At 40.6% G+C, this 26,056-nt stretch overlaps 1 protein-coding gene across 1 annotated transcript in view; it reads right to left on the bottom strand.

The window, feature by feature from the left end:
• Positions 1-26,056, bottom strand: part of EPHA6 (EPH receptor A6) — a 1,133,516-nt gene that overhangs the window by 18,830 nt on the left and 1,088,630 nt on the right. The window contains exon 17 of the mRNA XM_045286264.1: positions 3,474-3,667. Coding sequence (XP_045142199.1) covers positions 3,474-3,667 — 194 coding nt within the window. The remainder of the gene's footprint in view (positions 1-3,473; positions 3,668-26,056) is intronic.

Below are 26,056 nucleotides of genomic sequence, written 5' to 3'. Positions count from 1 at the left end.
CGTCACTGTTAGGCATTGTGATTTTTGAAAGGAAAGAATGCAGATAGCGGGTTTATGAAATTTCCAATGTGGTATTATAAAATTATGAAGCTGTGGCTCTCATAGCTTTCCTTCCTCGGCCTCCTTTGTTTCCTTAATTTCTTCCCGTTTCACGACTCTGCTGAGAAAAGGATAAACGCTTCTCATGTGCATTCTTGAGAAAAAAGCCATTAGAATGGAATAACCACCATGGGGACTTCGTGGATGAGAGAGTTATGTCAGTATAAAAGTGTGCGAGAAGCCTGGGCCATTTGGGGATGCTAGAGAAAAGGAGAGTGCAGGGATTTCAATAAGGGTTGGCTGTGGACTGAACAGGCTCCTCTACATGTTTGAGAGCTACATGAGAGGAAAGATGAACATTCCACGCTATTTCGTGTTTCCTTAGCTCAACATCATTCGGAGACAGACCACTTGTCTTCAGGAGATGGAAGGTAAAGTCACATTTATGGGCATAGAACAAACCAAACATTCTTTAGCATCTATGGGTACACCGTGATTTATCACCTGTCTTCCCCTAAACAGCCCGGGTTTCAGGACAGGGAAGCTGAATGGCCTTGGGGATGAGGGGACAGACTTATGTAAACCAATCAAGGAGACGGTTCCAATTCTCCCAAAGAGATAAAAAAATCATAAGATCATAGATCCTGGCCCAGTGGGTTCAGTGTGGAGGACCGAGGCAGGTGTGTACAAGAGGAACACACTCAGTGATCATGTTGATAAAGGGTCAGGCATCAGACCCTTAGAACTCGGGTTCTTTTTGTTGCTCAAACGAAAAAAAAAACACGAAGGGCTGAAGCAGTCGCTCATGTCTTTGTCAGAAACACGGATGGCAAATCAGTCACAAAATGTTCCATTTGGTTTCCCAGAGATTAGACTTTGGAATTAAATCAAGCTGCCAACTTTAATAAAGTATCCCCACTCCCAGCCTGTGTGTGGTGGAGGCTGTCACAGACCTATGCCTCGTGGACCTGCTCCCAGGGACGACCGCACACACCCTCCTTACTCATGACCAATGGCCTCCCCAATATAAACTTAACCTCTGGCTTGTGTGTGTGTGTGTTTGTATGTTTTATTTTTACTCAACTTTAGATTCTTTATTAATGTTTTTCCAAATAAAATGCACATTCATATTCCTTAAAAGGCAGGGAAGGAATTCTGTTTGGTCTATTTCCCTTTGAAGTGTTTCCTACCAGCTTTCTACAGGAGGCTCTTCCCAGCCAGCTTCGGTAGCCTGGAGGTGGTTGAAGAGCTTTGTTGCTGGACAGTGCCCGTGCACGGGCTCTTGTTGCCAGAACAAGAGGCTCAGCTTTCACGCTGTCGGTTTGTCAAGTACCTCCATTAATGTCTCATCATTCCATGGTTCCCATCTGTTAGTACCTTCCTTTAACATGGCAAGCTGCCCAGTTCTCTTTCACAATAAAAATAAAGACCCACAATCATTTCCTCTAATTACTTCTCCCACTTCTGAAACAGGTATCTTTTTCTAAAAAGCACTTTTCTCTGACTTCTTATTCACTCCTCTTCCTTTGCAATCTGCCTCATGCACTTAATGAAAATGCTCTTACAAAGGCTCATTGTGAATCCCTCCCGTGTAAGCCGATGGCCACAGTTCACTGTTTATCTTACGAGAGCCTTCAGAAGCCTTGGGCCTTGCACTCGTACAGATTCTCTGCGCTGTTGGCTTCTATGATGCCACTGCTTCCTCATTACTGATCTGGGTCTTTTTTTCCTCAGTCACCTTTGGGAACACTTCTTCAGTTCATTTATTCAATCTTGGGGCCCTGAGGGGGTTGCATTGTTTTTTTTCTGTTTATTCTCATTCTCCCTATTCTTGCTGGGCAATCTGAACTATTAAATCATTAACAACAATCTATATGCTGATGATCTGCAAATCTACAGCTCCAGCAAAATTTTTTTTATTGAAATTTAACCTGCTGGCTATGTCACTTCGATGTCTTACAAGCATCTACAACTCGGGCATGCTTAAAGGTCTCGTTTCCATTTATAAATAACCTCTCCCCGCCCCACCTCACCCCAAAAATGTGTCCCTCTCTTTTCTCTCATACTGAATGGTAACCAGATGGTCTAAGGAAAAAAAAAATTGACATTCTTCATTCATTTCTTTCCTCTTCCGTCCATATTCATTTAGTGACTAAGACACATTGGATTTCCTTCCCCAGTAATCACCTTCTCTCTTATCCTGACCTGAAGCTCACTCCCATTTCCTAAGTCAGGTCTTCATCTTCTCCAGCTTGGATTTCAAGCAACTAGATGACTCCCTGTCCAGCCCTGTACTGCACACCCAGTGTGGACTATCCTTGGGGTGATACGTGGTCATGTCCTTTCCTTGCTTACAACCCTTTGAGGGCTAACCATTGCTTTCCTAGTAAAATCCAAAGTACCTTTATGGCACTTTCCCCCTTCTTTTTGTTCTCTCTCACTTCCTTTTATTTCCTTTGGGTACTTCCTGTGGTGGACTGCTTTAGGGAAGATGGGCTGGAGTAATGGTTTAATCTCTAGCTATTTCATGCTTGGCTTCACTTTCCTGAGGCTGCCAATTAGAGATTTAGAGGTGAACTCTTAAGTGCTCTGCTGTGAACTGAGACTGGCTTCAAGCAGTCCTTGAAGAGCCTTCGGCCTTAGCGTCACTGCGAAGTTATCTGACTTAAAAGTGTGACCTAAAATCGAACGTCTGTGTACGCTGTTGGCTATCTCCGAGTCAGGAAAGACAGCTCTGGCTATTTCTAAGTCCAAGGTGGCCCAAATAAGGAAACGCACTTTCAGCTTCATGATGTATTAAAAAGTAATATTTTCAGACATAAATACTAGTCTCTTTTTCTTCCAGTCTCTCCTTGTACAGACTGGTGCCTGAGTGCCTTCATTTTCTTTTCTTGTCATCCGTCTTTTTCTGGTTTGGGGAATGGAAAGTCACCATAGCTGGGTGTGATCACATCAGCAGGACACATCCTGACTCCTGGCTGACTCACAATTTGCCCTGTCTTCCTTGTCATTTCAGAGAGGGGGACAGGGCATGGCACGGACAAGACAATGCAAGGGACTGCAGGCACATACACATCCTTTTCAAGAAGGAGAGTAAGGAACGACATGCTACAGAAAAACTAAAGCCCTACCCAGAAAAAACAAACAAACAAACACAAAACCAGAAAAGAAGTCATTCAAAAAGATGAGATTTAGAAAAATGAGAAGAGGAAACTGCTTTCATGTAAAAAAAAAAAATCCACCTTTTGGTTCTTTAGTGCTAATACTTCGCTTTTTCAGCTGATAGGTAAAATATGATTTACACGACATGTTCTGAAAGGTCGACCACTGGGCGCTTGTCAAGATGCAATCTCTCAGGGCTACCTGGTATTCTCATCGAAACCCCGAGATCCACGCTTGCTAAGGGGGAAAGAAATCAACGCGTGGCAGCTTACATGAGGATGTCCTCCACCAGGGTGTGCAGGGCACTGGGATTGCGGATGAGTTTGTCCAAGAAGCCGACGATGTCTGTGAATTTCGGTCTGTGGTTTCTCTCCTTCTGCCAGCAGTGGAGCATCAGTTGGTGCAGAGATGCCGGGCAGCCCATGGGCGCTGGCAGTCTGTAGCCTTCTTCAATAGACAGGATGACCTAAACGCACACACACACACACGTTAGTTTTTTACATTCCATGCCAAGCTTGACTTCTCTTGTTCACCCCGGCACTAGCAAAGAACCACCGCGAGTCCAAGGGGTTCACGCAAGGATAAATAGAAAAGGGGTAAACAAACACTGTAAGGCGCTGCACTGCATGGGCTGATCTTACGAGAGGAAAATACCCATTTTAAACCTGTGCTGCCCCTGTGCTGCTCTCCAAACCCTATTCGGACATGAGAAAAATCAGCACAGGCTTAATGTTTTTACTGCAAACCACACGTGACATATATTTTCAGTCAAACTGCACTTCTGCTGAACCATGATTTCCTGAATCATGTAGAAAACCCTCTGATAATCGCATTGTGTGTTTTTTCTAGTCACCACTCCTCCCTTTTTTGACACCCAAGTCTTTCCTCTTTGCTTATTCTGGCTTCCTGTTAGTCAGACACTGACCTGACTAGGACGTCCCCTCATCGTGTTCAAAGTCCTTTAGACCTTGACATGCAACCACGGCCAGCTTACACCCACAGAACATTAGGGGGCATTCAGCCATAACATGCTCTGGGTAGTCCACTCCACTAGAATTTTCTGGGACTATGGAAATGCTCTTTCTGTTCAATATGGCAGCCGGTATGTGGCCATCAGACCCTGAAAACATGGTTAGTATGAATGTGACAATAAATTTTAAATTTTTGTTAATTTTAACTCAAACTGAAATCTAAATAGCCATGCGAAGCTGGTTGCTGCTGTCTGGAGCAATGCAGCTGAGAGAAAGAACTCTCTGTAGCAAATGGAAGTTAAGAAAGGCAAAATGACAGTAAGTACTTTTCTGGCTCTTAGGAAGTCACATACAAAATAAAGCGGGTCACTCATCCAGTCGTGGCATGACCCACATGGCATTCCCTAACAATGCAATAAAATTGAATCGGAATTTGTACAGCTTATTTCAAAAGTATTCTTGACAAGCAAAATGGCTCTTATTGTTCAAAAGTATTCTTATGAACTGTTATCCTTATGTTTCTGGGAAAAGAGACAATGGTAAAGGTTTGAAATTCCTATTTTTGAAGTGGGAGAGATGAGCAACTAATTCTTTAATACAGATATAATTCAGCTACCTCCTCATAAGTGTAACAGTAACAGAACTCACATTGCAGTACTAGCTTTATGATTTCTGTAATTCCTTGTGAAAATTATAAGATATATACAAAACAAAATATTTGTCAATTAAATCTGTTTTTACATGTATAAATCAGTGACTGGTTTGTAAGCCCCCTTTCTTCTTTGGAATCATTGGCATCATTTTAATTTAGTGTTTAAATGACACTGTTTGATCATAGCTCTTAAATGTCCATTTTTATGCTAAAGACAGTTTCTAAAAAAGAGTAATAATATGTCTTAAAGAAACTCCTAACGACTAAGCTTTAGCAATTTTAGTAATGGGAGGCTTCTCACCATTCCATCAGTGTCTTTGTGGCTAGTAATTGTTGCCCTGTCAGGCTAATTGCATTTTTCTATTCCTTTTCTGCTTTACTATTGAACAGGATTTTTGTTTATATATTTTTGACTACTTTTGCTACCACCTATAAACCTGAAGCTTAAGACATCTTGCTATATATTTTAGTAAGGGAGAATGTGTATAAAATGCTTGTAATGCATCAAAATTAATGTGGAGAGTTTTGAAAAGTAACTAAGAAAAGTAGTGTGTTGGTCCAGGTAAATTGGAGAAATGAATCCATAGAAACTCCTATGTGTATAAGAGAGAGTTTTATATAAAGGATAATTGTACATTAAGAAAGCATCCCAACCCAGTCCATTCCAAGCCCTTAAGTCCGATATTAGCCCATATATCTGATACCAATCTATAAAGTCCTCTTCAGACTCATAAAACACATGCAATGATGCCGAGTGCAGGACGATCACAGGCCAGTGGGTAGAAAGTTTTTGGATCCAGTGGCGTTGTAAGTATTTCAGCAATGGCAGGGATCTCTAAGTGGCTTCTCCAGCTTTAGAGATCTGCTTACAGCTGGGTAGGTCCATGTGGCTTCTCCAGGTCAGCGAACTTAGTTCCATGTGTCTAGTCAACTGTAATGTCTCCCAGGAAGTAGCCAAGAGAGAGACGTGTCTCCCGCCTCCAAGGAAGAAAATACAGGATTTCCCAGAATTCTCAGAAGAAGGCCATGCCCACACAGAGGCCTCATTGGCTATGATCTGATTGACAGGCTAGACTCCACCCCATACACCCTTAATCCTCAAATTGACAAATGATTATATAACTACCACAACTAAGATAGAAGTCCATTATAGAAAATAAAATTTAAACCACCCCTAGCAGAATTCTATAGTCAACTGGCGACTCACAGTCATGGAGTCGATTCAGACTCATAGCCACCTCATAGGACAGAGTAGAACTGATCCTGTGGGTTGCTGAGACCGAAGTAGAAAGCCATGCCTGTCTTCCCAACTAGCACATTTCCCTAGTTATAAGTGCATGAATGAAATAGATGACTGAAGCTACAATCTGAGGAGGGATAGCTGCCTTCATTATCTCTCATGTAGTAGGTGTTTGTGTTGTTTACCTTTACGCCTTAAACATGGTGGTTATTATCATCACTGTTTCCTAAATGCCAGTGTTTGTCTGTCAGGTTGTCTTACTGTGTTGGTTTTGATTGTTGCTGTGACACTGGAAGCGATGACACTGGTATTTCAAGGTCACCCGAGGTGAACAGGTTTCAGCGGCGCTTCCAGACTAAGAACAGACAATGAATAAGGGATAGGATATTCACTTTTGAGAGCTTAGCCACTGAAAAACTTAGGAAACCTTTTGAAAAATCTTGCATTGTCAGCTATAATGCTGGGATGTTAGGCCCTCAGGTTGGAAGATGCCCAAAATATGACTGGAGAGAAGATAATAATGACACGCATGGAATCAAGCCTTCAGGGCCATCATTTGCTGCGGGGGGAGAACTCAAAATGGGGTGAAATTACTGAAAACATTCATTCATTACTAATTGGAACTTGGAATGTCCAAATGGAATTTAGGAAAATTGGAAGTTCTTTAAAATGGAAAAGTGCAGAAAAATTGATATTCTAGGCATTAGTGACCTGAAATGAACTGGTATGTGCCATTTTTAATCGATCATGATTTCAAATGCTGGGAATGACATATTCAAGAAACGTGGCATCACTATCATTATCAAAAATATTATTTCACCATCAATCCTGAAATATAATGCTTCCTGTTATAAAGACTTCCATAAGGAAGTCTAGTTAATACAATTATTATTCAGATTTATACATGAACCACTAAAACTAATGATGAAGAAAATGAAGAATTCTATCATGTTCTTCAGTCTGGAATTTATCAACTATGTAATTAAGGTTCCTTGATATTCAATATCAACTGGATTGAAAAAGTTGGAAACAAAGAGGAAGAAACATAGTTGGGACATAAAATGTTTAGAATTTTGCAAGATTAATAATTCATTGTGAATACCTTTTTTCAACAACATAAACTGTGACTATACCCACGGATCTTGCCACATGGAGCACACAGGATCAAAATGATTGCAACTCTGGGAAGAGCGTAGGAGAAGGTCAAGAACAGAAGCCAAAACCAGGCTGAGAGCTCACTGTGGAGCTGACCATATATTACTCATATGCAAATTCAGATGGGAGCTGAAGAAATTTAAAAGAATTCCATGAGTACCAAAACATGACCTCGAGTACATCCCACCTGAATTTCAATACCATCTCAAGAACATTTTTGACATAATATTAATGACAGAAGACCTGATAAACTGTGGGATGACATCAAGAACTTCATACAAGAAAGGAAGAAAAGACCAAAGTGAATGGCAGAAGAGACTCTGAAACTTGCTCAGGAAGGTAGAGTATCTAGAACAAGCAGAGGCAATGAAGTAGATGAAGTAAAAGAGCTGAAGAAAAAATCTCAAGAGGCTGCTTAAGATGACAAAGTAAAGCATTAGAATGAAATGTGCAAAGAGGTGGAGCTAGAATGCCCCAAAGGAAGAATATACTCAGGATTTCTCAAGGTGAAAGAACTGAAGGAAAAACTCAAGCTTTAAGCTGCAATATTAAAGGATTCTCTGGGAACCATACTGAATGATGCAGAAGCTTTGAGAGAAGAGGGAAGGGATACACAGTCACTGTATGAAAAAGAACCTGTTGACGTTCAATCATTTCAAGAGGTAGCATATGATCAAGAACGAAAGATAATGAAGGTAAAAGGTCAAGTTACATTGAAGTTAAAAACAAGGCTCCAATAATTGATGGAATGCCAATTGAAATACATCAATAAATTGACAAAGTATTCAATCATCGAGTCAACAAATTTGGAATACACCTACTTGGCCAACTAACTGAAGAGATTTATATTCCAAAGAAAGGTGACCTAACAGAATGAGGAAATTATTAAACAACAGCATTAATGTCACATGCAAATAAAATTTTGCTGAAGATTATTGATCAATGGTTGACCAGCACATTGATGGAGAGCTGCTAGAAACTCCAGTTGAATTCAGAAACAGATGTGGCATGATGGGTATCATTGCTGATGTCAGGTGAATCATGGCTGAAAGCAGATAATAACAGAAAGATTCTTACGGAGTTTTATTGACTAACTAAAAGCATTCTACTGTGTGGATCATGAAAACCTATGGGAATTTCTTAGCACTTCATTGTACTCATGCAGAACTTGTACATGGTACAGGAGGTTTTCATACAAAATGAACATGGGAGTATTTCATAGTTTAAAATCAGGAGAAGTGTATGCCAGAGTTGTATCCTTTCATACTGCATTCTATATGGAGAACAAATAATTCAAGAAATTGGAATATGTGAAAAAGAATGCAGCCTCAGGATTGGAAGAAGGCTTATTAATAGCCTGTGATAGACAGATGACCAAATTTTGCTTTCTGAAACTTGAAGCACTTGCTAATGAAGATCAAGGACCATAGGCTTCAGCATGGTTTACAACTCAATGGGGGAGAAAACCCAGATCCTCACAACCAGACCAGTGAACATGATAACACAATCGCTTGGATCCACAATCAATGCCTATAGAGGAAGGAGTCAGGAAATTAAAGTACACATTCCACCAGGCAAATCTACTGCACAAGACCTCTTGAACGTGAAGAGCAAAGCTGTTCCCTTGAAGACTGGGTGCACCTGACCCAAGCCACGGTATTTTCAATCACCTCATTTGCCTGTGAAACATGGACCAAGAGTAAGGAAAAATCAACGCACTTGAGTTATGGTTCTGGTGAAGAATATTAAAAGTACCACGCATGGGCTGCCAGAAGAATAGTTTTGGGAAAGTACAAGAACGTTCCTTGGGAGGTAGTGTGGCAAGACTTTGTTTCACTTACTTTGAATATGTTATCAGGAAGGCTAGTTCTTGGGAAGGAAGACATCATGCTTGTTAAAATAGAAAGGTTTAGTAAAATAAGAAGACCATCAGCCAGGTGAATTGGCTGCAAAAATGGGCTCAAATGTAACAATGAATGTGAGGATGGCACAGGTCCGTGCAATGTTTCGTTCTGTTGTACACGAGGTTGTTATAAGTCAGAAACAACTTAGAAGCCCTAACAACATTTCTTAAGTGAGAAAATTTAGAGCTTTAAACACTTGCTTGTATTCATATCATTATGAATGATTAGGTGGCAGAGCTGGAATTTCAATGTAGTTTCTTACTTGCCCTCTGTCCATTCCCTACAACTGGTTTGTAGTTCTCATGGAATAATATACTCCTTTTTAATTTTATAATCAACCAAAGCTGTAAAGATATGGTGCTTACAGGCACAGCTGCCAAGGGGCAGGTTGGGATCTTGAGACCACCAGCCTCTCTGGCTGGTGAGAGAAGGTGAGGCAGTCTGCTTCTTCACAGAGGTGAGCTGGGAAGTCTCATGGCACAGTTCTATTCTGTTGTTTAGGGTCCAGATGAATCAGAATTGACTTCAGGGCAAATTCTCTTTCTTCTATTTCTTTAACCATGCCATCTTTTGTTATGGTGGTTCCTAATTGGCATTCCATGTTTTTGTTTGGATCCTAAGTTTATGATTGTTGCCAAAAACATATTTATAGGCCAAAAATACAGGCATGTACATATGTAAATATATATATCTAATGGGAGGGGAATAGAACTGTAGACACATATAAGAATTAAGGTCACAGATGGACATTGGGTCTCAACTCAAGTACTCCCTTAACACAAGAACACTTTGTTCTAACAATCCGGCATTCTGTGATGCTCACTTTCCTGACATGATTGTTGAAGACAAAAGGGTACATAAGCAAATGTGGTGAAGAAAGCTGATGATACCTGGATATGTAGCATCTGGAGTCTTAAAGGATTAAGATAAACAAGCAGCCATCTAGTTGAGAAGCAACAAAGCCCATATGGAAGAAGCACACCATCCTCTGTGATCATGAGGTGCCAATGGGATCAGGTATCAGGCATCTAAGACCCAGAATAAAACAATACCCAGTGTCAATGGGGGGAGGCATGGAGTGGAGACCCAAAGCCCATCTGTAGGCAATTGGACATCCCCTCACAGAGGGGTCACAGGGAAGAGAAGAGCCAACCAGGGTGCAGTATAGCACCGATGAAACACACAACTTTCCTTTAGCTCTTTGGTGTTTCTTTCTCCCCACTCTCATGACCTCAATTCTACCTTGCAAATTGGATTAGACCAGAGCACGCACATTGCTACAGATAAGAGCCTGCAACACAGGGAATCCAGTATAGATAAACCCCTCAGGGACAACAAGGAGCGTAGAGATACCAGGAGGATTAGGGGAGGGTGGAGATACCAGGAAGATTAGGGGAGGGTGGGGGAGCAAGGGGGAATTGATCACAAGGTTCAACCTGGAACCCCCTTCTTAGGGGGGCGCAAAATGGAAAACTGGGTGAGGGGCGATGGAGGATGATGTAAGATCTGGAAAAAATAACCTATAACTTATCAAGGGTTCGTGAGGGAGGACAGATGGGGGACGGAGGGGAAGAAATGGGGAGCATCAGCTCCTTAAGTGGGAAGAGAAGGCTTTGAAAATGGTGATGGCGGCACATGTGCAAATGTGCTGACACCATGGAGGAATGTAGGGATTGTGATAAGAGATGGAAGAGCCCCCAATAAAAGTATTTAAAAAAGAAAAGAAAGAAGGAAAATGCTTTGAAAACGATGATGGAAAAATATGTTCAAATGTGCTTGACAAAATGGATGTATGTATGGATTGTGATAAGATTTGTACCAGCCCCCAATAAAATGATTAACCCCCTGTATTAGTCTGGGTGCTTCGGAGAAACAAATCCACAGCAACTCAGTTTTATGTAAAGAAAATGTGCATCACGAAAACATCCCAACCCAATGCTGCCCAAGCCCACAAGTCCAACATTAACCCATTAACCCAAAACCAGTCCACAAAGTCCTCCACCTCACAAAACAGAGGCAATGATGCCAACTGCAGGAGGAAAGCTGAGTCAGTGAACAAACAAGCATCTCAGCACTAGCAGGGGTCTCCACACGGCTGCTCCAGCACCCAGGGCTGCATTGGGATAGGTCCATGTGGCTTCTCCTTGGGGATGTCTTGCTTCATCTTGCAAGCTGAAGCAGGGAACTGCTTCACAGGTGCAACCATCACAAAACAATAGACCCGAGAACTAGAAAGGTGAGGCTCACCACTCATTTATCCCTCCACCTTTCAATTAGGCCCACATGTGATTATCAGCCAGGTTGTCACAATTAACTAACTCATCCCCCCTCCAAAAAAAAACATATTTATAGTTTATACAGTATAATCTCTGATTGAGCACAGTCATTTCTGAATGCTTCTGAGTCTGTACATATTTCTATTATTGCATCTATTATATTATCTTGTAATACTTTCATTTATTTCTCCTCTAAAGTTATACACATTTGAAGGCAGCAATCATGCCTCTAGGTTTTTCATTCTCATCACTTAGTGAGTACCTGCAGACCTTAAAGATGTTATTGTCATCTAACAGCTTAGATCTTGTTATCTAGATGTTGTGTTCCTGTTCACCTGAATAATGCAAAATAATGGTTAAACAGAATTTAGATAATTAAACATTGTGTTTAAAATGGTGACATTACATCTTACTCCTTTAATCAATTTGAAGTGGCTATAAAGCAAATAATCTGACTGTGTTCATTTAAATTTATAAGAATATACAAAACAACAATAATGATTGGGAGCAATAAGACTTAAAATTCTTTAATAAAGTTGTGTTAAATAACTTATGAAGATACTGAATGGATAATTTTAATTTCTCTGAGTCAAAGATATCTTCACTGCTTTAAGTTTGTGATGCGAACTTTGTAGTTGCATGATAAAAATGATCTTACCATTATTACATTTAAAGAATGATTTTATATGTTTTAAAATACTATCAATATCTTTTATTAATAGTACTCTTCTCCTAGAATGCTGTGAGGATTACATTAAGTAATACTTGTAAATGTTTATTCCATGCCTAAAAACATACAAAGTGTTCAATAAATGCTCATTATTATTGTGAAAAAAATGTTATTGTCCCTGATCAAACAGTATTAGAATAAATCTTTGGATATAGTTAACAGAGGAGCAGTTTTTTAGAGTCTGAAACTATCCCAAAAGTCTTCAAACCATAATGATAACAGCATTGGAAACTCCAGTAAACGAAATATAAAACAATTGATTCTTATTTTAAAAGAAATTGGTACACCAAACGCAATTACCTAAGAACATACCCATATAGCAGATGGACTTTGGGCCTCCACTCAAGTACTCTCTCAAGGCAAGAATACTTTGTTCTATTAAATTGGCATTCTGTGATGCTCACTTTCCCCACAGGATCGCTGAAGACAAAAGTGGGTACACAAGCAAATGTGGTGAAGAAAGCTGATGGAGTCCGGCTGTCAAAAGATATAGCATCTAGGGTCTTAAAGACTTGAAGGTAAACAAGTGGCCATCTAGCTCAGAAGCAAAAAAGCCCACATGGAAGAAGCACACCACCAGCCTGCATGATCACGAGGTGCCGAAGGGATCAGGTATCAGGCATCAAAGAACAAAAATTCATATCATTGTGAATGAGGGGGAGTGCGGATTGGGGTCCCAAAGCCCATCTGTTGGCTACTGGACATTCCCTTATGGAAGGGTGGTGGGGAGGAGATGAGCCAGTCAGGGTACAGTGTAGCAATGATGAAACATACAACTTTCCTCTAGTTCCTAAATGCTTCCTCCCCACTCACTACCATGATCCTAATTCTACCTTACAAATCCGTCTAGACCAGAGGATGACACTGGTACAGATAGGAACTGGAAACAGAGAATCCAGGGCGGTTGATCCCTTCAGGACCAGTGGTATGAGTGACGATACTGGGAGGGTAGAGGGAGAGTGGGTTGGAAAGAGGGAACCTATTATAAGGAACTATATGTGACCCCCTCCTTGGGGGACGGACAACAGAAAAGTGGGTGAAGGAAGACGTCAGACAGGGCAAGATATGACAAAATAGTAATTTATAAATTATCAAGGGTTCATGAGGGTGTGGGGAGTGGGGAGGGAGGGGAAAAATGAGGAGCTGATGCCAGGGGCTTACGTGGAGAGCAAATGTTTTGAGAATGATGAGGGTAACAAATGTACAAATGTGCTTTACACAATTGATGTATGTATGGATTGTGACAAGAGTTGTATGAGCACCTAATAAAATGATTAAAAAAAAGATATGGCAAAATAATAATTTATAAATTATCAAGGGTTCATGAGGGTGTGGGGAGTGGGGAGGGAGGGGAAAAATGAGGAGCTGATGCCAGGGGCTTACGTGGAGAGCAAATGTTTTGAGAATGATGAGGGTAACAAATGTACAAATGTGCTTTATCCAATTGATGTATGTATGGATTATGATGAGTTGTATGAGCCCCCAATAAAATGATTAAAACAAAAAAAAAAGAATGCACCCATAACCTCTTTCTGGTTTACCAGAGCAATGTGCCAGGTGAGACTTGGGGCTTGCCCTTCCCTAAGAGCAAAGGACTTCACCCAGCCTCAGCTTTCCATGAGGCAAGTGGCTTTTCCTCCTGCACAGAAGGGCTAGTATTTCCCACAGGCCCTGAGATCCTTGACTGCTGGGAAGCAGTTTTTCCAGACAACTCCTGTGAATAGTTGAATCCTAAATTCAGACAGCTTAGCTCTAAAAGGTTTTTCATTCCCTCATGACCACGCTGCCCTCACGTTTGCTGTTTAAAAGAAGGGAATGACAAGAGAACAGTGTCTTTCACCTGAAAATTTGACCCCTCATGAATCCATCAAGCACCCAGTTTGCAGCACGTTTCTTTGTGAGGCAGAGGATCAGAGGGAGGATAAGGAGACTGTTTTCGGCTGACTTCTCACTTTTAACTTTCCTTAATTCTTTATTTCATACTTTGGGCCTTGTGAAATTAATCCTGGGCCCTAGTGTCAGCAACTACGAACTCCATTTATAGGGCAACGGAAACAACAAAACAACAACAGTGACAACAATGGCAATAGCCAGCAAACTTGAGAACAGGTGAGTGATTTTCAGGGTCAGTTCTAAGTGACTTACATGTATTAACTCTTTCAATTTCCTCACGAGCCCGTTGAGACAGTACTGCTGTTATCTGCATTTCAGACGAGGTGCTCAATCAGTGAAGTGTTACTTGCTCAAGGTCACATAACTAACATTCTGATTTCGAAAGCAGCCAGAGAAGAGATTTTGGCAATTAGGTTCACATACTTTTACTGCTTCTAATCTATCTTTAATTTATTCATCCAAACATATATATCATTTCAAGTGTATCATTGACCGTTCTGTTCAAAGACAGCATGCTGAGCGAGACAGATCTCTGTCTTTATTGTCAGATGCTGTGAACTCAGTCCCTGATTCGTGTGGCTTCATTTATAATTGTCCAAGCCCGTCCATTTCTATGACTCATTGTGGATTGTTCCTTTGTGATCCAGAGGATTTTCACTGCCTGATTTTTGGAAGTAGATGTTCCTGGTTAGTCTTAGTCTGGAAGCTTTGTTGAACTTGTTTGGCATCATAGCAACATCCACGCCTCCAAAGACAAAAGGCTGGAAGCTGTGCATGGACCAGGGTACCCTGAAGGGACGGCAAGAATCATGCCATTGAACTACCACTGCTTTCATATCTCCATCTTTAAGAAATACACTCATATAATTTAGTGAAGGTATCCATTTCAGGTACGCTATGGCTGTATGCAGGATAGGTACCTAACTCAATCTTGGGGTGTCTGGAAAAGCTTCTTAGAGAATGTGAGCTGAATTTTAAAGGAAACTTAGAAGATAACAGTGTAAAATGGGTTGATGGGTGAGAAGAGATACCATCTCATCAGGAAAGGAGAGTAGGTTGGTGAAGCTAGATGAGCCTTCAAAGAGAAAAATGGTAAGATTTTAAGCTGGAAAGCCAAAAATGAAAATAAAAAAGAAAGAAAGATAGTTCTTGAGGTTAGGAAAGCTTCCACTGAAAACGTGCGCTCTATCCAGAGGAGAAAGTGTTCTGCCAAGCAAGCAACACAGTCGGTCTGCCTTTTAGAACGCTCCCTGGTGGCTGTGGAAAGCGTGCATTGGCGGCAAGCGAGGAGGCCAGAGCGAGGCCTGTAGCAATCCGAGTACAAGATGGTCTCCGTGGAGGGAATGACCATGCTGACAACGCTGTTGCTAGTAGTTGCGGTAAAGGTGGCTCTGACTCATGGTGGCCTTCAGTGTAACAGAATGAAACCATGCCCAGTGGTTTGAGCCTACTGCGGGGTCTTTTTGAGGGTTTTCCGCATTTTGCTGACTTTCAACTTACCAAACACGTTGATCTTTTCTAGAAATTGTTCTTTCCTGATGGCATGTTAAAGCACAAACAGAAATAAACTACTCGACAGCACTCTAAAGGATGGGAACGAAACATCTCTGGTGTCGTAGTGATTAAGCACTCAGCTGCGGACCAAAGGAAACTGTCAGCCGTCCTGTGTAACTAAGGTACTTCCTTTCTACTTCTATAAAGACAAAAGCCTTGGCGACCCGAATAGACAGCTATACTGAATCAATTTGATGATACTGGGTGTGTGTGTGTGTGTGTTTTGGCATAGGTGTGTGTGTGTGTGTGTGTGTGTGTGTTTTGGCATAGAGGAGGAAACCAAAGCTCACACTGGTGAATAGATTGAGTCAATAACTTTCTGAAAAAATACTGATCATGTCTGCAGACACGTCCGTGACTTGTTTGTCCAGAATCAAACCCAGGGGTCTGCTGACTGCTCTTTCATGTGATCGCATACCCTCAACACTTTATGCTTTTGACGCCCAACCTGCAGCTCCAACATCTCGCCATTGTCACAGATGCCTGTACTCGTGGCCAACTGGACGTATGACTTGTAGTGTCAACAGGTACCATCAACGTCTTTTGCATGAGACTACACCCGCTTCTTTCAGATTTCTGCCCTTCACAATGGACAACTGTTCTTCCAGTGTCTTTCCGTCTGATTTCAGAGGAGTTTCGTCTCCTGTTTTCCCTCTTACTTAAATTTAACTGAAGTAATGCCAATCATCCTATGCTTTAAATCAGTCTGGTTTTTAAATGCTTCATCCAAATGATGTGCTTGTCATTTTGATTTCTGCAACTGCCTACTAACGGCCCTCTGGCTCTCCCTCCCATTCTCCCAGCACCCTGCAGAGTGAGTCTCGAGAGAGCAGGCCCACCGAAGCCCAATGTCTGACTTTCTGTGGTGGCTCTCTAGGCCATGGCATATAGGCTCCTCAAGTTCTTGCCGGCCTCTCCGTGCTCACTCTGACCGCCTTCCATTCTTTCCTTGTCTCAGAAGATTCGGAAACCCTTACAGTCTCTCAGCTGGCTGAGCTTAGCTCCTGGAGACAACAGTGACTATGCCGCCCCCTCCTAGGTTTGCAGAACCTAGCATAATGCCTATGTCAAAGAACAGAGCTCCACTTAACAGATCTCTGATCTTTGAAAGCTATATTTTAAGGGGGGCTTGAGAAAACCTGCATTAACCTATATCTTTATATGCCTTTCTTTTGTGAGAAGCTTTGCTTTATAGGTATTTTCTGATTCCTTAATTAAGAACTGACAAGGAGCCACTAGCATATGGGATCTGTTGTCTAAAAGACTAATTGAGGTTTGTTATTGTAGGGTATGAAGGGGTGATAATTAACTAGCGAGGATTTTGTAACAGTTTGGTTTTATGATAGTCGCTAGCTGTCATCTTCTTGGAGAAGAGCTCGACAAGGTGATCCCCTTATTTAAGAATGTAAGAAGAAAATTAAAATAGAGTGAAAAACGCAAAAATGACTGCAACAATACTTTTCATACAGCGGTAGAAGGGATGAGTGTCTGTCAGAAATGATTATCTAAAATGTGTCTGCTTCTTCTCCATAGACTGTACTGGCTCCTTGTACTTGACATTGCAGTTTTGCACAGGCTAACAGAAGGCTCAGTTGGGACCCGTAGCCGACTGCTTCACTCTTGCTGAATCTGATGAGCTTCCAGTTGCGTTGACGGCTCCTGAATCCAGGTAGCAACGTGTGCCTTTTATTAAACAAGGCAAACGGGGACTAGATGGTCTGAAGATGCCAGGATATCCCTGAACAATTTCCCTGAGCAAGACCCACTTGGACTGCGCACAGTTTCACAGTTTTATATTATAAATATTACCCAAAGTGGAGCACCAAAAAATTAGCCTATGAAAAAGATTTTTGGTCGGTATCTTATATATGTATATGTTTTTATCACCCTTTAGATAATGGGAATCTTTCGCTTCACTCTCCCTGTTCTACCTGAAATTATAGGCTTTCCACAAACAATGATTACTATTTAGAGTCAATGTAAAAATCTAATTATGTCACATTCTATTTACTAGTGTGCATTTCAGTCCTTGCTCAATTTCTGAGGCAGTTTCTTTTCAAACAAAATATTCCAAAGGGCCAATTATATACTTGTTTTGGGTGATAATGATTAGTTCTGCAGATTAACATATTTACTCATAATATAAGAACACTCATAATATATTCATAATATAAGAAAACTCTGGTAATATATTTACTTGGTAGTTAGTATAAAGGCTATTTTCACATGGACCCAAAACAATGGTTACAAGTAAATGACATGTATAATCTCATATTTAATCTTCATTTAGTACTTTTAAACATACAGAGCATATAATTCCGTGAAAAGTATTTGGATACAATGCAGTTCATTCTTGAAAGGTGGAGGGAATCAATAAGGTGGTTAAAAAATAAGATACAGTGAGCAGACAATTTCTTAGAGGTTAATTTGTTGTCTGGAAATCATTAGAATATGGTCATGTAAATTTTTCTTTGTTAAATTTAAGAGGAATTTCTCAAGATTCCACATTTACCTCATTTTTCTAGAAGTCACAAAAAATGAGACCTCATTTTTCTAGAAGTCACAATAGAACATTAAGGGTCTATATAAAATGGAGAGTTCTTGGCCCTTAGTAGGCCATCAACTTGTGGATTGTTGAATAAGCAGCCATTATGTGGAACAATATGAAAGGTAGGGCATGATTTAGCTTGTTGATGACATGATTGAAATCTTGATCTCTAACTGTTGAAAATTACAATCGTTGGGACTGAGATAAAGAACATCTTTTATGCAGAGAGAGCTTCAGTTACAGAGTCCTCTGAGCTTCACCAAGGTCCCAAGCTGTTAAGAAAAGGCTCTAATGTTGAGCACGTCCCTGACTTGGCATCGATGACAGGGATGGAACTCCTGCATGGTAATGGTCTTTGATTTTGTCATCATTTATATTGTACTGGCAGCTTTCTTTCTAGAGCCATTTAAAATCGAAGGCTACTTAATTTGCAGGACTTCTGGTCCCGTCTTGAGATTCAGTTTGTGGCCTTCCCACAAAGCTCCATGTACTCAGATGGAAGTCTGCTGGAAAATAGACATCTAGACAGGCCCAGAGAGTATACTTATAAACTAAGACTAGCAAAAGTCTGGAAACTGTGTTATGCCTTTTTCCCTACAACAAATCATGCTTCTAAAATATAAAAATAGACATTTCACATAGACCTTTTTGAAACTTAAGTTGTTGGCTTTTCCTCTTAAGAACCAATGTTCTTGAAACTCATGGCCATTTCCCCAAGCTCTCTCTGGGAATAAAACAAACATTTCTTCACTTAGTGCATGTTTTTTATTTTAGAAAATATTAGGCAACTGGAAATGATAATTTTCCCAGGGTGTCAACCATCAGTATGGATTGCAACTTAGTGTAAAGAAAACCAAAATATTCACAACTAGACCACTATATAATATCATAATCAACAGAGAGAACATTGATATTGTCAAGGATTTCATCCTACTTGGGTCCATAATTAATGCTCATGGAATCAGCCATCAAGAAATCAAAGGCTATCTTGCCTCGAGCCAATCTGCTGCGCAAGACCTTTTAAAATTTTTGAAGAGCAGGGATATTCCTTTGAGAACGAAGGTACTCCTGATTCAAGCCAAGGTATGTCCATCTACATGCAAAAGTTGGACACTGAATAAGGAATGCTGTGGAAGAATCTATCCATTTGAATTATGATGTTAGTGAAGACTATTAAAAGTACCCTGGACAGCCAGAAGAACAAACGAATCTGTCTTGGAAGAAGTACAGCCATACTCCGTAGAAGCTAGGATGGCGAGACTTCCATCTCCTATACTTTGGACATGTTATCAGGCAAGACCAGTCTCTGGGAAAAGATGTCATGCTCTGTAAAGTAGGACAGTGACAAGAGGAAGATGTTCACAATACAGACTAACACTGGCTGCAAGGTGGGCTTAAGCATAGTAGTAATTGTGCAGATGGCCCAGGAACAGAACGTGCTTTGTTCTGTGAGACACAGTGCTGTTAAGAGGTGGAGCTCACTTGATGGCCCCTAACAGCAACAGGCCCACTGAAATTATCGAGGGAAAGTTTAAGAGTGCAAAGACAAAAGGGATCCTAACATGCCGCCAGGAGAACAATGGATGCAAATGAAAAGAGCTAAAAAATATAATGATCTCTCTTCTAAGTTGAAACTTGAAGATATAATTATTTTTACATGAAAGCACCATTGACACGCACATATGCTCTAGTTTTATGGTTATTTAATTTTAAAATATTCCCTTGAAAACTACATTGTGGTAATATTGGTTTCCTCTATTTGGAACTTTGCTATTTGAATTATTTACAATGGTGATTGATTGCATCTCATAATATTTCCTACTGCTCTTGCGTCTGTAGCAGATATACATCATGCTAGTGTAATTAGCATGTATTTAATTAAAAGGTTGCTACTGCCTATGTGTCACGAGTAGGAATTATTGAAAAATTGAGAGGAAGAAAGCCATTTTGAAAATTGCTTTGGTAAAATACATATTCAAATACATGCAAAAATTCTCTCTGTAATATGGAAGGTTGAAATAATAGGAATGGGCCTTTAGCAATTTACTGTATCTTACACAGATCATTACACAAAGACCATTACATAATATAGTAGAGTTTGGAAAATCTAATCAGAGACAAAAATTGGAAATGACTGGACTCTCTGAGTCATAAAACTGTGCTGCATTTCTAGGTAAGTGGATTCTACTCATTCACCTTTCTCGGTGGAAGTACTGACCCATAATTTGGAAAGGTGATGGAATTATGAAGACAAGCAAGGACTATGATAAAAGGTTACTTTCTTCCTTTCTAAATTTTGAAAAGAGGAATCAATTCAGATAAGGTCAAAAGGCTCTTTCCAACCACATCACCTACAAAAAGAAATCCCTAAAAATAAGACTCCAATGTTCCCCTCCTCCACCCCCCACCCCCAGAGAAGCTTCAGAAAGCAATCTAACTCCAAACTCATAATTATAAAACATGTTTGAAAAGTAAGTGGGAAAAAAACAAACATACACACAAAAAAGCACAGAGGCAGCATTATGCTTCCCAGCACGCCTCAAAGGCGATGCTCTGTGATGTTCGTTTGCCTATTTGGAAACTGAAGTAGCTTTGTAGCATATGCCTAACCGATGCCATACCCAGGAGGCATTTGGGTTTTGAATTGCTTCAAGGTGATTTTTTTTTTTAACAGCATCTTGTCAGGGAAACAAAACAAAACCAAACCAAACCTGAGACTCCAGTCTTGCATTCAGATCATTAGCTCGAGCTAAAGTCGCCTCTCATTTAAGTGGTGCGAGCTTCCCTGCATATTAGCTCTGTGGGGATTTGGTTATTTAATGCTGCCGCCTGCTCATGTTTTGCTGCCATTTTCTTCTGCTGAACACATTACATGTTTTGCTGCCATTTTCTTCTGCTGAACATATTACACCGTGCAAGTGTTAGAGGGCAGAGCGGAGGGCCCTCGGTGCCATCTTCGGGGCTTGTGTAATTTGTAGCACTCAAATAAAATCTCGTTATGCAGTAAAGAAGGATTATTTTGAACTTGGATGAAATTAACATTAAAAGCTACCCTGAAATATCTTAAACAAACAAATAAACAAACAAGCAAACAGGAAAACCTCATGTACTCAAAAGCATGAAAGAGCAGGGCGACTTCATGTGCTTCTGAAATGTGGCATGGGATAGATGTTAAGCTACTCGTTTAAAGCATTTTAAAGAATATAACAATATGAATGGCAGGTGGTATAAATTTTAAACACCCAGACATAGCATACTGCAAGACTAATTTACTTTTCAAGCAGTAGTGAGACACTGTACATTTTTTGCTGATAATGGTATACCAGTGAAATTTTGAGCTCCTGATATAGAACTTGTGTGTTATCGACCCTCCTTTGAAACTTAGACTTTTATGGGACATGAAAAAGAGGAGATTGATGAAGGAGACGGATTGACACAGTGATTGCCCCAACAGGCTTAAATATAACAATTGTGAGGATGATGTAGGAACAGGCAGAGTTTCAGTCCATTGTACATAGGGTCGCTATGAGTTACAATGGACTCCACAATATCTAACAACCATCACCACCACAAGAACTTGACTAGCACAGTAGGGAGAAGCATGAACTTCAGAGTTAAGGGACCGATAGTGATGCCATAGGACAGAGTGGAACTACCTCATAGAGTTTCCAAGGCTGAAGTCTTGACAGAAGCCCATTTTTCTCCCTCCACATGGCTATCAGATTGAAACTGGGGAAACCTTACAATAAGGAAAGGCTTGAATTTCAGTTCCACCTCCAATCACCTGTGTAACCTTGTTTCACTAAGCTAGTTTCAACAAGATAATGGCGCATTGGAAACATCCACTCATCTGTGCCAAGGAATTTGGAAGACAGCTACCTGGCCAACCAGCTAGAAGAGATCCATATTTGTCCCCATTCCAAAGAAGGGTGATACAACAGAATGCACAGATTATAGAACAACATCATTGCTATCACATGCAAGTAAAAGTTGCTGAAGATCAGCCAACAACGAAAGCTGCAGTATATTGATAGGGAGCTGCCAGAAATTCAAGCTGGATTAGGAGAGGATGTTGACCACAGGCTATCAGTGCTGATGTCAAATGGATCTTGGCTGAAGGCAGAGAAAACCAGAACTACATTTACTTTTGCTTTATTGACTATGCAAAAGCAATTGACTTTGGATTATAACCATGGATAGCCTTGAGAAGAATGGGAATCCCAGAATACTTCATCTTGTTAATGTGGTACTTGTACATGAATCAAGAGGCAGTTGTACAAAGAGAACAAGGATATACTTCATGGTTTAAAATCAGGAAAGGTGTGTGTCAGGGTTGTATCCTCCCACCATACGTATTCAATTTCTATGCTGAGCAAATAGTTCGAGAAGCTGGGCTGTATGAAGAAGAATGTGCCATCAGGATTGGAGGATGGCTCATTAAGAGCCTTCAAGATGTAGATGATACAATCTTGTTTACTCAATGTGAGGAGGACTTGAAGCATTTGCTGATGAAGATCAAGGGTTGCAGACTTCAATATGGATTACAACTCAATGTGAAGAAAACCCAAATCCTCACATCTGGACCAATAGGGAATATCAAATATTGATGTTTTTCAGGATTTTATCATTGGTTGGATCCACAATCAATGCTCATGGGAGTAGGAACCAAGAAATAAAATGACACGTTCCATTGGGCAAATCTGCTGGACAAGAACTCTTTAAAGTGTTGAAGATCATGGATGTTGCTTTTGGGGACTAAGTGGCACCTGACCCAGTCTATGGTATTTTCAATGGCTTCATCCGCATGTAAAAGTTGGACATTACATAAGGAAGACTGCAGAAGAAGTGATGCATTTGGCTTGTGATGTTGGTGAAGAATATCGAAAGTATCATGGACTGTCAAAAGAACAAAAAAATCTGTCTTGGAAGGAGTCCGGCCAGAATACTCCTTAGAAGCCAACATGGCAGGGCTTTGTCTCACATCTTTTGGACATGCTATCTTCAGGAGTGCAAGTGCTGGAAAAGGACATTATAGGTGACAACGTAGAGGGGTGGTGAAAAAGAGGACGACCCTCATCAAGATGGATTGACACAGTAGCCACCACATCAACAATGGGCTCAAACATAACAATTGGAGAATGACCCAGGATGAGGCAGTATTTAATTTTGTTGTGCACAGGGCCACTACGAGTCAGAACTGAGCCAACGGTACCTGACACCAACACAACCACCTTGAGTGAGTCAATGATTTCATTTAGGCCTCAGCTCTCGTATCTCGAAACTGGACTAGCAAGAGTTATCTATCATAGAAATGTTTTAGAAGGTTCAATGAGTTAATAGTTTAGTAGTTGCTTCACAAGGAGCTCAGACAGTGCAAACTTATTACCACTTATTAAATAAACATCTTCTTTGTACCAGGTGAGGGCAACCCTTTGGGTGGTAGCAGTCTCACCTATCCGAGAGATCTAGGTCTGATTTCTGGTCAGTGCACCTCGCGCACAGCCAGTGCTTTCGTGCCTCGGAGGCGTGTGTGTGGCTATTCGGCAGACCAGACTTCAGGGAAGACTTTCTAGGAGAAAGGCCCAGAGGTTTACTTCTGAAAAGCAGTCCATGAACATGCCGTAGAATACAACGGCCTAGTCGTGTTGGGCATGGAGGCATCCTGACTTGGAGCACGGATGCTGTACTTTTTCACAATCGTTTAATTATTTCAGATTCTGCTACTGAGGATTTGGAGCCCCATGATTGGCAGTATTTCATCAAACTTAAAGCAGTCAATCAAGAGCGCATGGCCAATGAACAGTGGAATTTTGTTTTTCTAATATGCCCAATGCTTTATTAGAATTCAGCGATAAGTATCACTAATACTTATTTGCCATCTGATAGTGTGATAAATATGCATTTCCTTTTTAAAGTGATGCACAATAAAAAGGGAATCCAGGATAGATGACTCCTTCAGGACCAGTGGTGAGAGGGGCGAGGCCTGGAGGGTGAAGGGAATGTGGGGTAGAAAGGGGGAACCGATTACAAGAATCTAAGGGCTGCCTCCTCCCTGGGGGATGGACAGCAGAGAAGGGGGCGGAGGGAGACGTCGGACAGGGTAACTTATGACAAAACTATAATAACTTATGAAGTATGAAGGGGTTCATGAGGGAAGGGGAGTGGGGAGGGAGGGGGAAAATGGGCAACTGATATTAAGAGCTCAAGTAGAAGGCAAATGTTTTGAGAATGATGAGGGCAACAACTGTACACATGTGCTTGACACAAAGGATGTATGTATGGATTGTGATAAGAATTGCACGAGCCCCCAATAAAATAATATTTTAAAAAAAGGGAAAATATAAACCATCCTTTGGCCATACACTGGTTTTCCTTCAGGGACTTCCTCTCTCACTTCATGTGGCCATGGGGAAATTGCCATTTACAGGGCTTCCACCCACCGTGGGATGCATAGGCTGCCGCATCCACCTAGCTGGTCTAATAATTGTATCTATATAACAGAACCACCGGTAGTCATCTCAGGGATTAGGATACACATTTTCACAGAGAGGAAGGCCGATTCAGGTGGGGTTGCTGGACCGTGGAGCAGACAGCAGACAGCAAACAGGAAGACATTTCCAGTAAGAGAGAACGGGGCCAGTAGGCACAGGGAAGAGCGGAAACCCTGCCGGAGCCTCTGGATCCGCCAGCACCAAGTATCTTCTTAGGATCTGGTGTAAATACATTGCCTTGCTTTCGCTTAAGCTGCTTCAGGTCGATTTTCTGTCATTTCAGATCAAACTAACATTGACTAGTAGAATCTGTGTCCATTTGCTTTTGGATACACACACATTTATGACATATACAGGCACATTTGTTTTTTAATATACGTGCATTCTATTGAATAAACATACAATATCATTTTTATTTTAATAAAAAAATGGAAGGCATGGCATCTAGCCTTGAGGACTATACAATCTAGTTGGGGAGATAAGATTGAAAACATCAGACCTTCATTTGCTTACCTAAATAATGGATTCCCTGAGAATGAAAACTGGGTTTTTTGACCCTCCAGCCTCACTCCACAAGCACACCGAATCCAGTGACTAGTACATATTTAATAAGTAATTGTCAAGTGGCTAAGCAGATGGCCCCTGCTGTTATTTTTTTAGATCTTTTATGAGCTACTTCTGCGCACTCGTTTTTTTCTTTTTTTTCTTTCTTATTTCCTCTCCCTTATGTGCTATACCACTGACCTTTGGGAAACTCATTATATTATTCACAAAAACAGATTCTGCAAACTCAGAATTGTTCATTGTAATAAAATATGCTACAGTCTGCAGAATGGAGATTCTATTTTATACAAACTATCTAAAGTGTTCTAAAGTTGTTTAAAATCATAAAGCATTTCATTTCATCTGTGCCCATAGCTTTATTAAGTTCACCAAAATGTAGTAAAAAATAAAATACCCAAACAGAACATAGTTGAATTTTTATTGCCTAACATATTACTTTCCTAATTTAAAATGTACCTTGGTTGCAAAAAAAAGTCAAACCTAAGACTATGCTTTGACCAAACAAATGAGAAATGCCGGACAAATAGGGAATAGCCAGTATTTGGAAAGAGCAGCTGGGAAATTTTTTATTAAGCTATTTTTGCTTCCAAACAGAAATTCTGGTTATAGGATCTGTCACAGATATGCTGACTTCCAATATGTTAAGCTAAACAGAATTTCAACTCTCTTGACTGCAGCAGCAAAAAAATATTCACAAGATACATAAAGGATTTTAGCTTTTACTATTCTCCTGTAGCCTTGTACTTGTCTGACTTCCTCAAAGTTTTGACATTTTCCTTTCCTTCCAACTATTTTTTTAAGAATATATTTTCACACACTTTCTTGAACATTTCTTGATTAACCTACCCAAAAGCCATGGAAATAAGCTGGCTGACAT

The sequence above is a fragment of the Echinops telfairi genome, unplaced genomic scaffold (assembly GCF_000313985.2).
Source record: "Echinops telfairi isolate 266 unplaced genomic scaffold, ASM31398v2 ScPeMD7_6;HRSCAF=24_1, whole genome shotgun sequence".
In the NCBI taxonomy this organism is placed as follows: domain Eukaryota; kingdom Metazoa; phylum Chordata; class Mammalia; order Afrosoricida; family Tenrecidae; genus Echinops; species Echinops telfairi.
The sequence above is the reverse complement of the archived record's forward strand: the minus strand, read 5'-3'. Positions and strand labels throughout refer to the sequence as shown.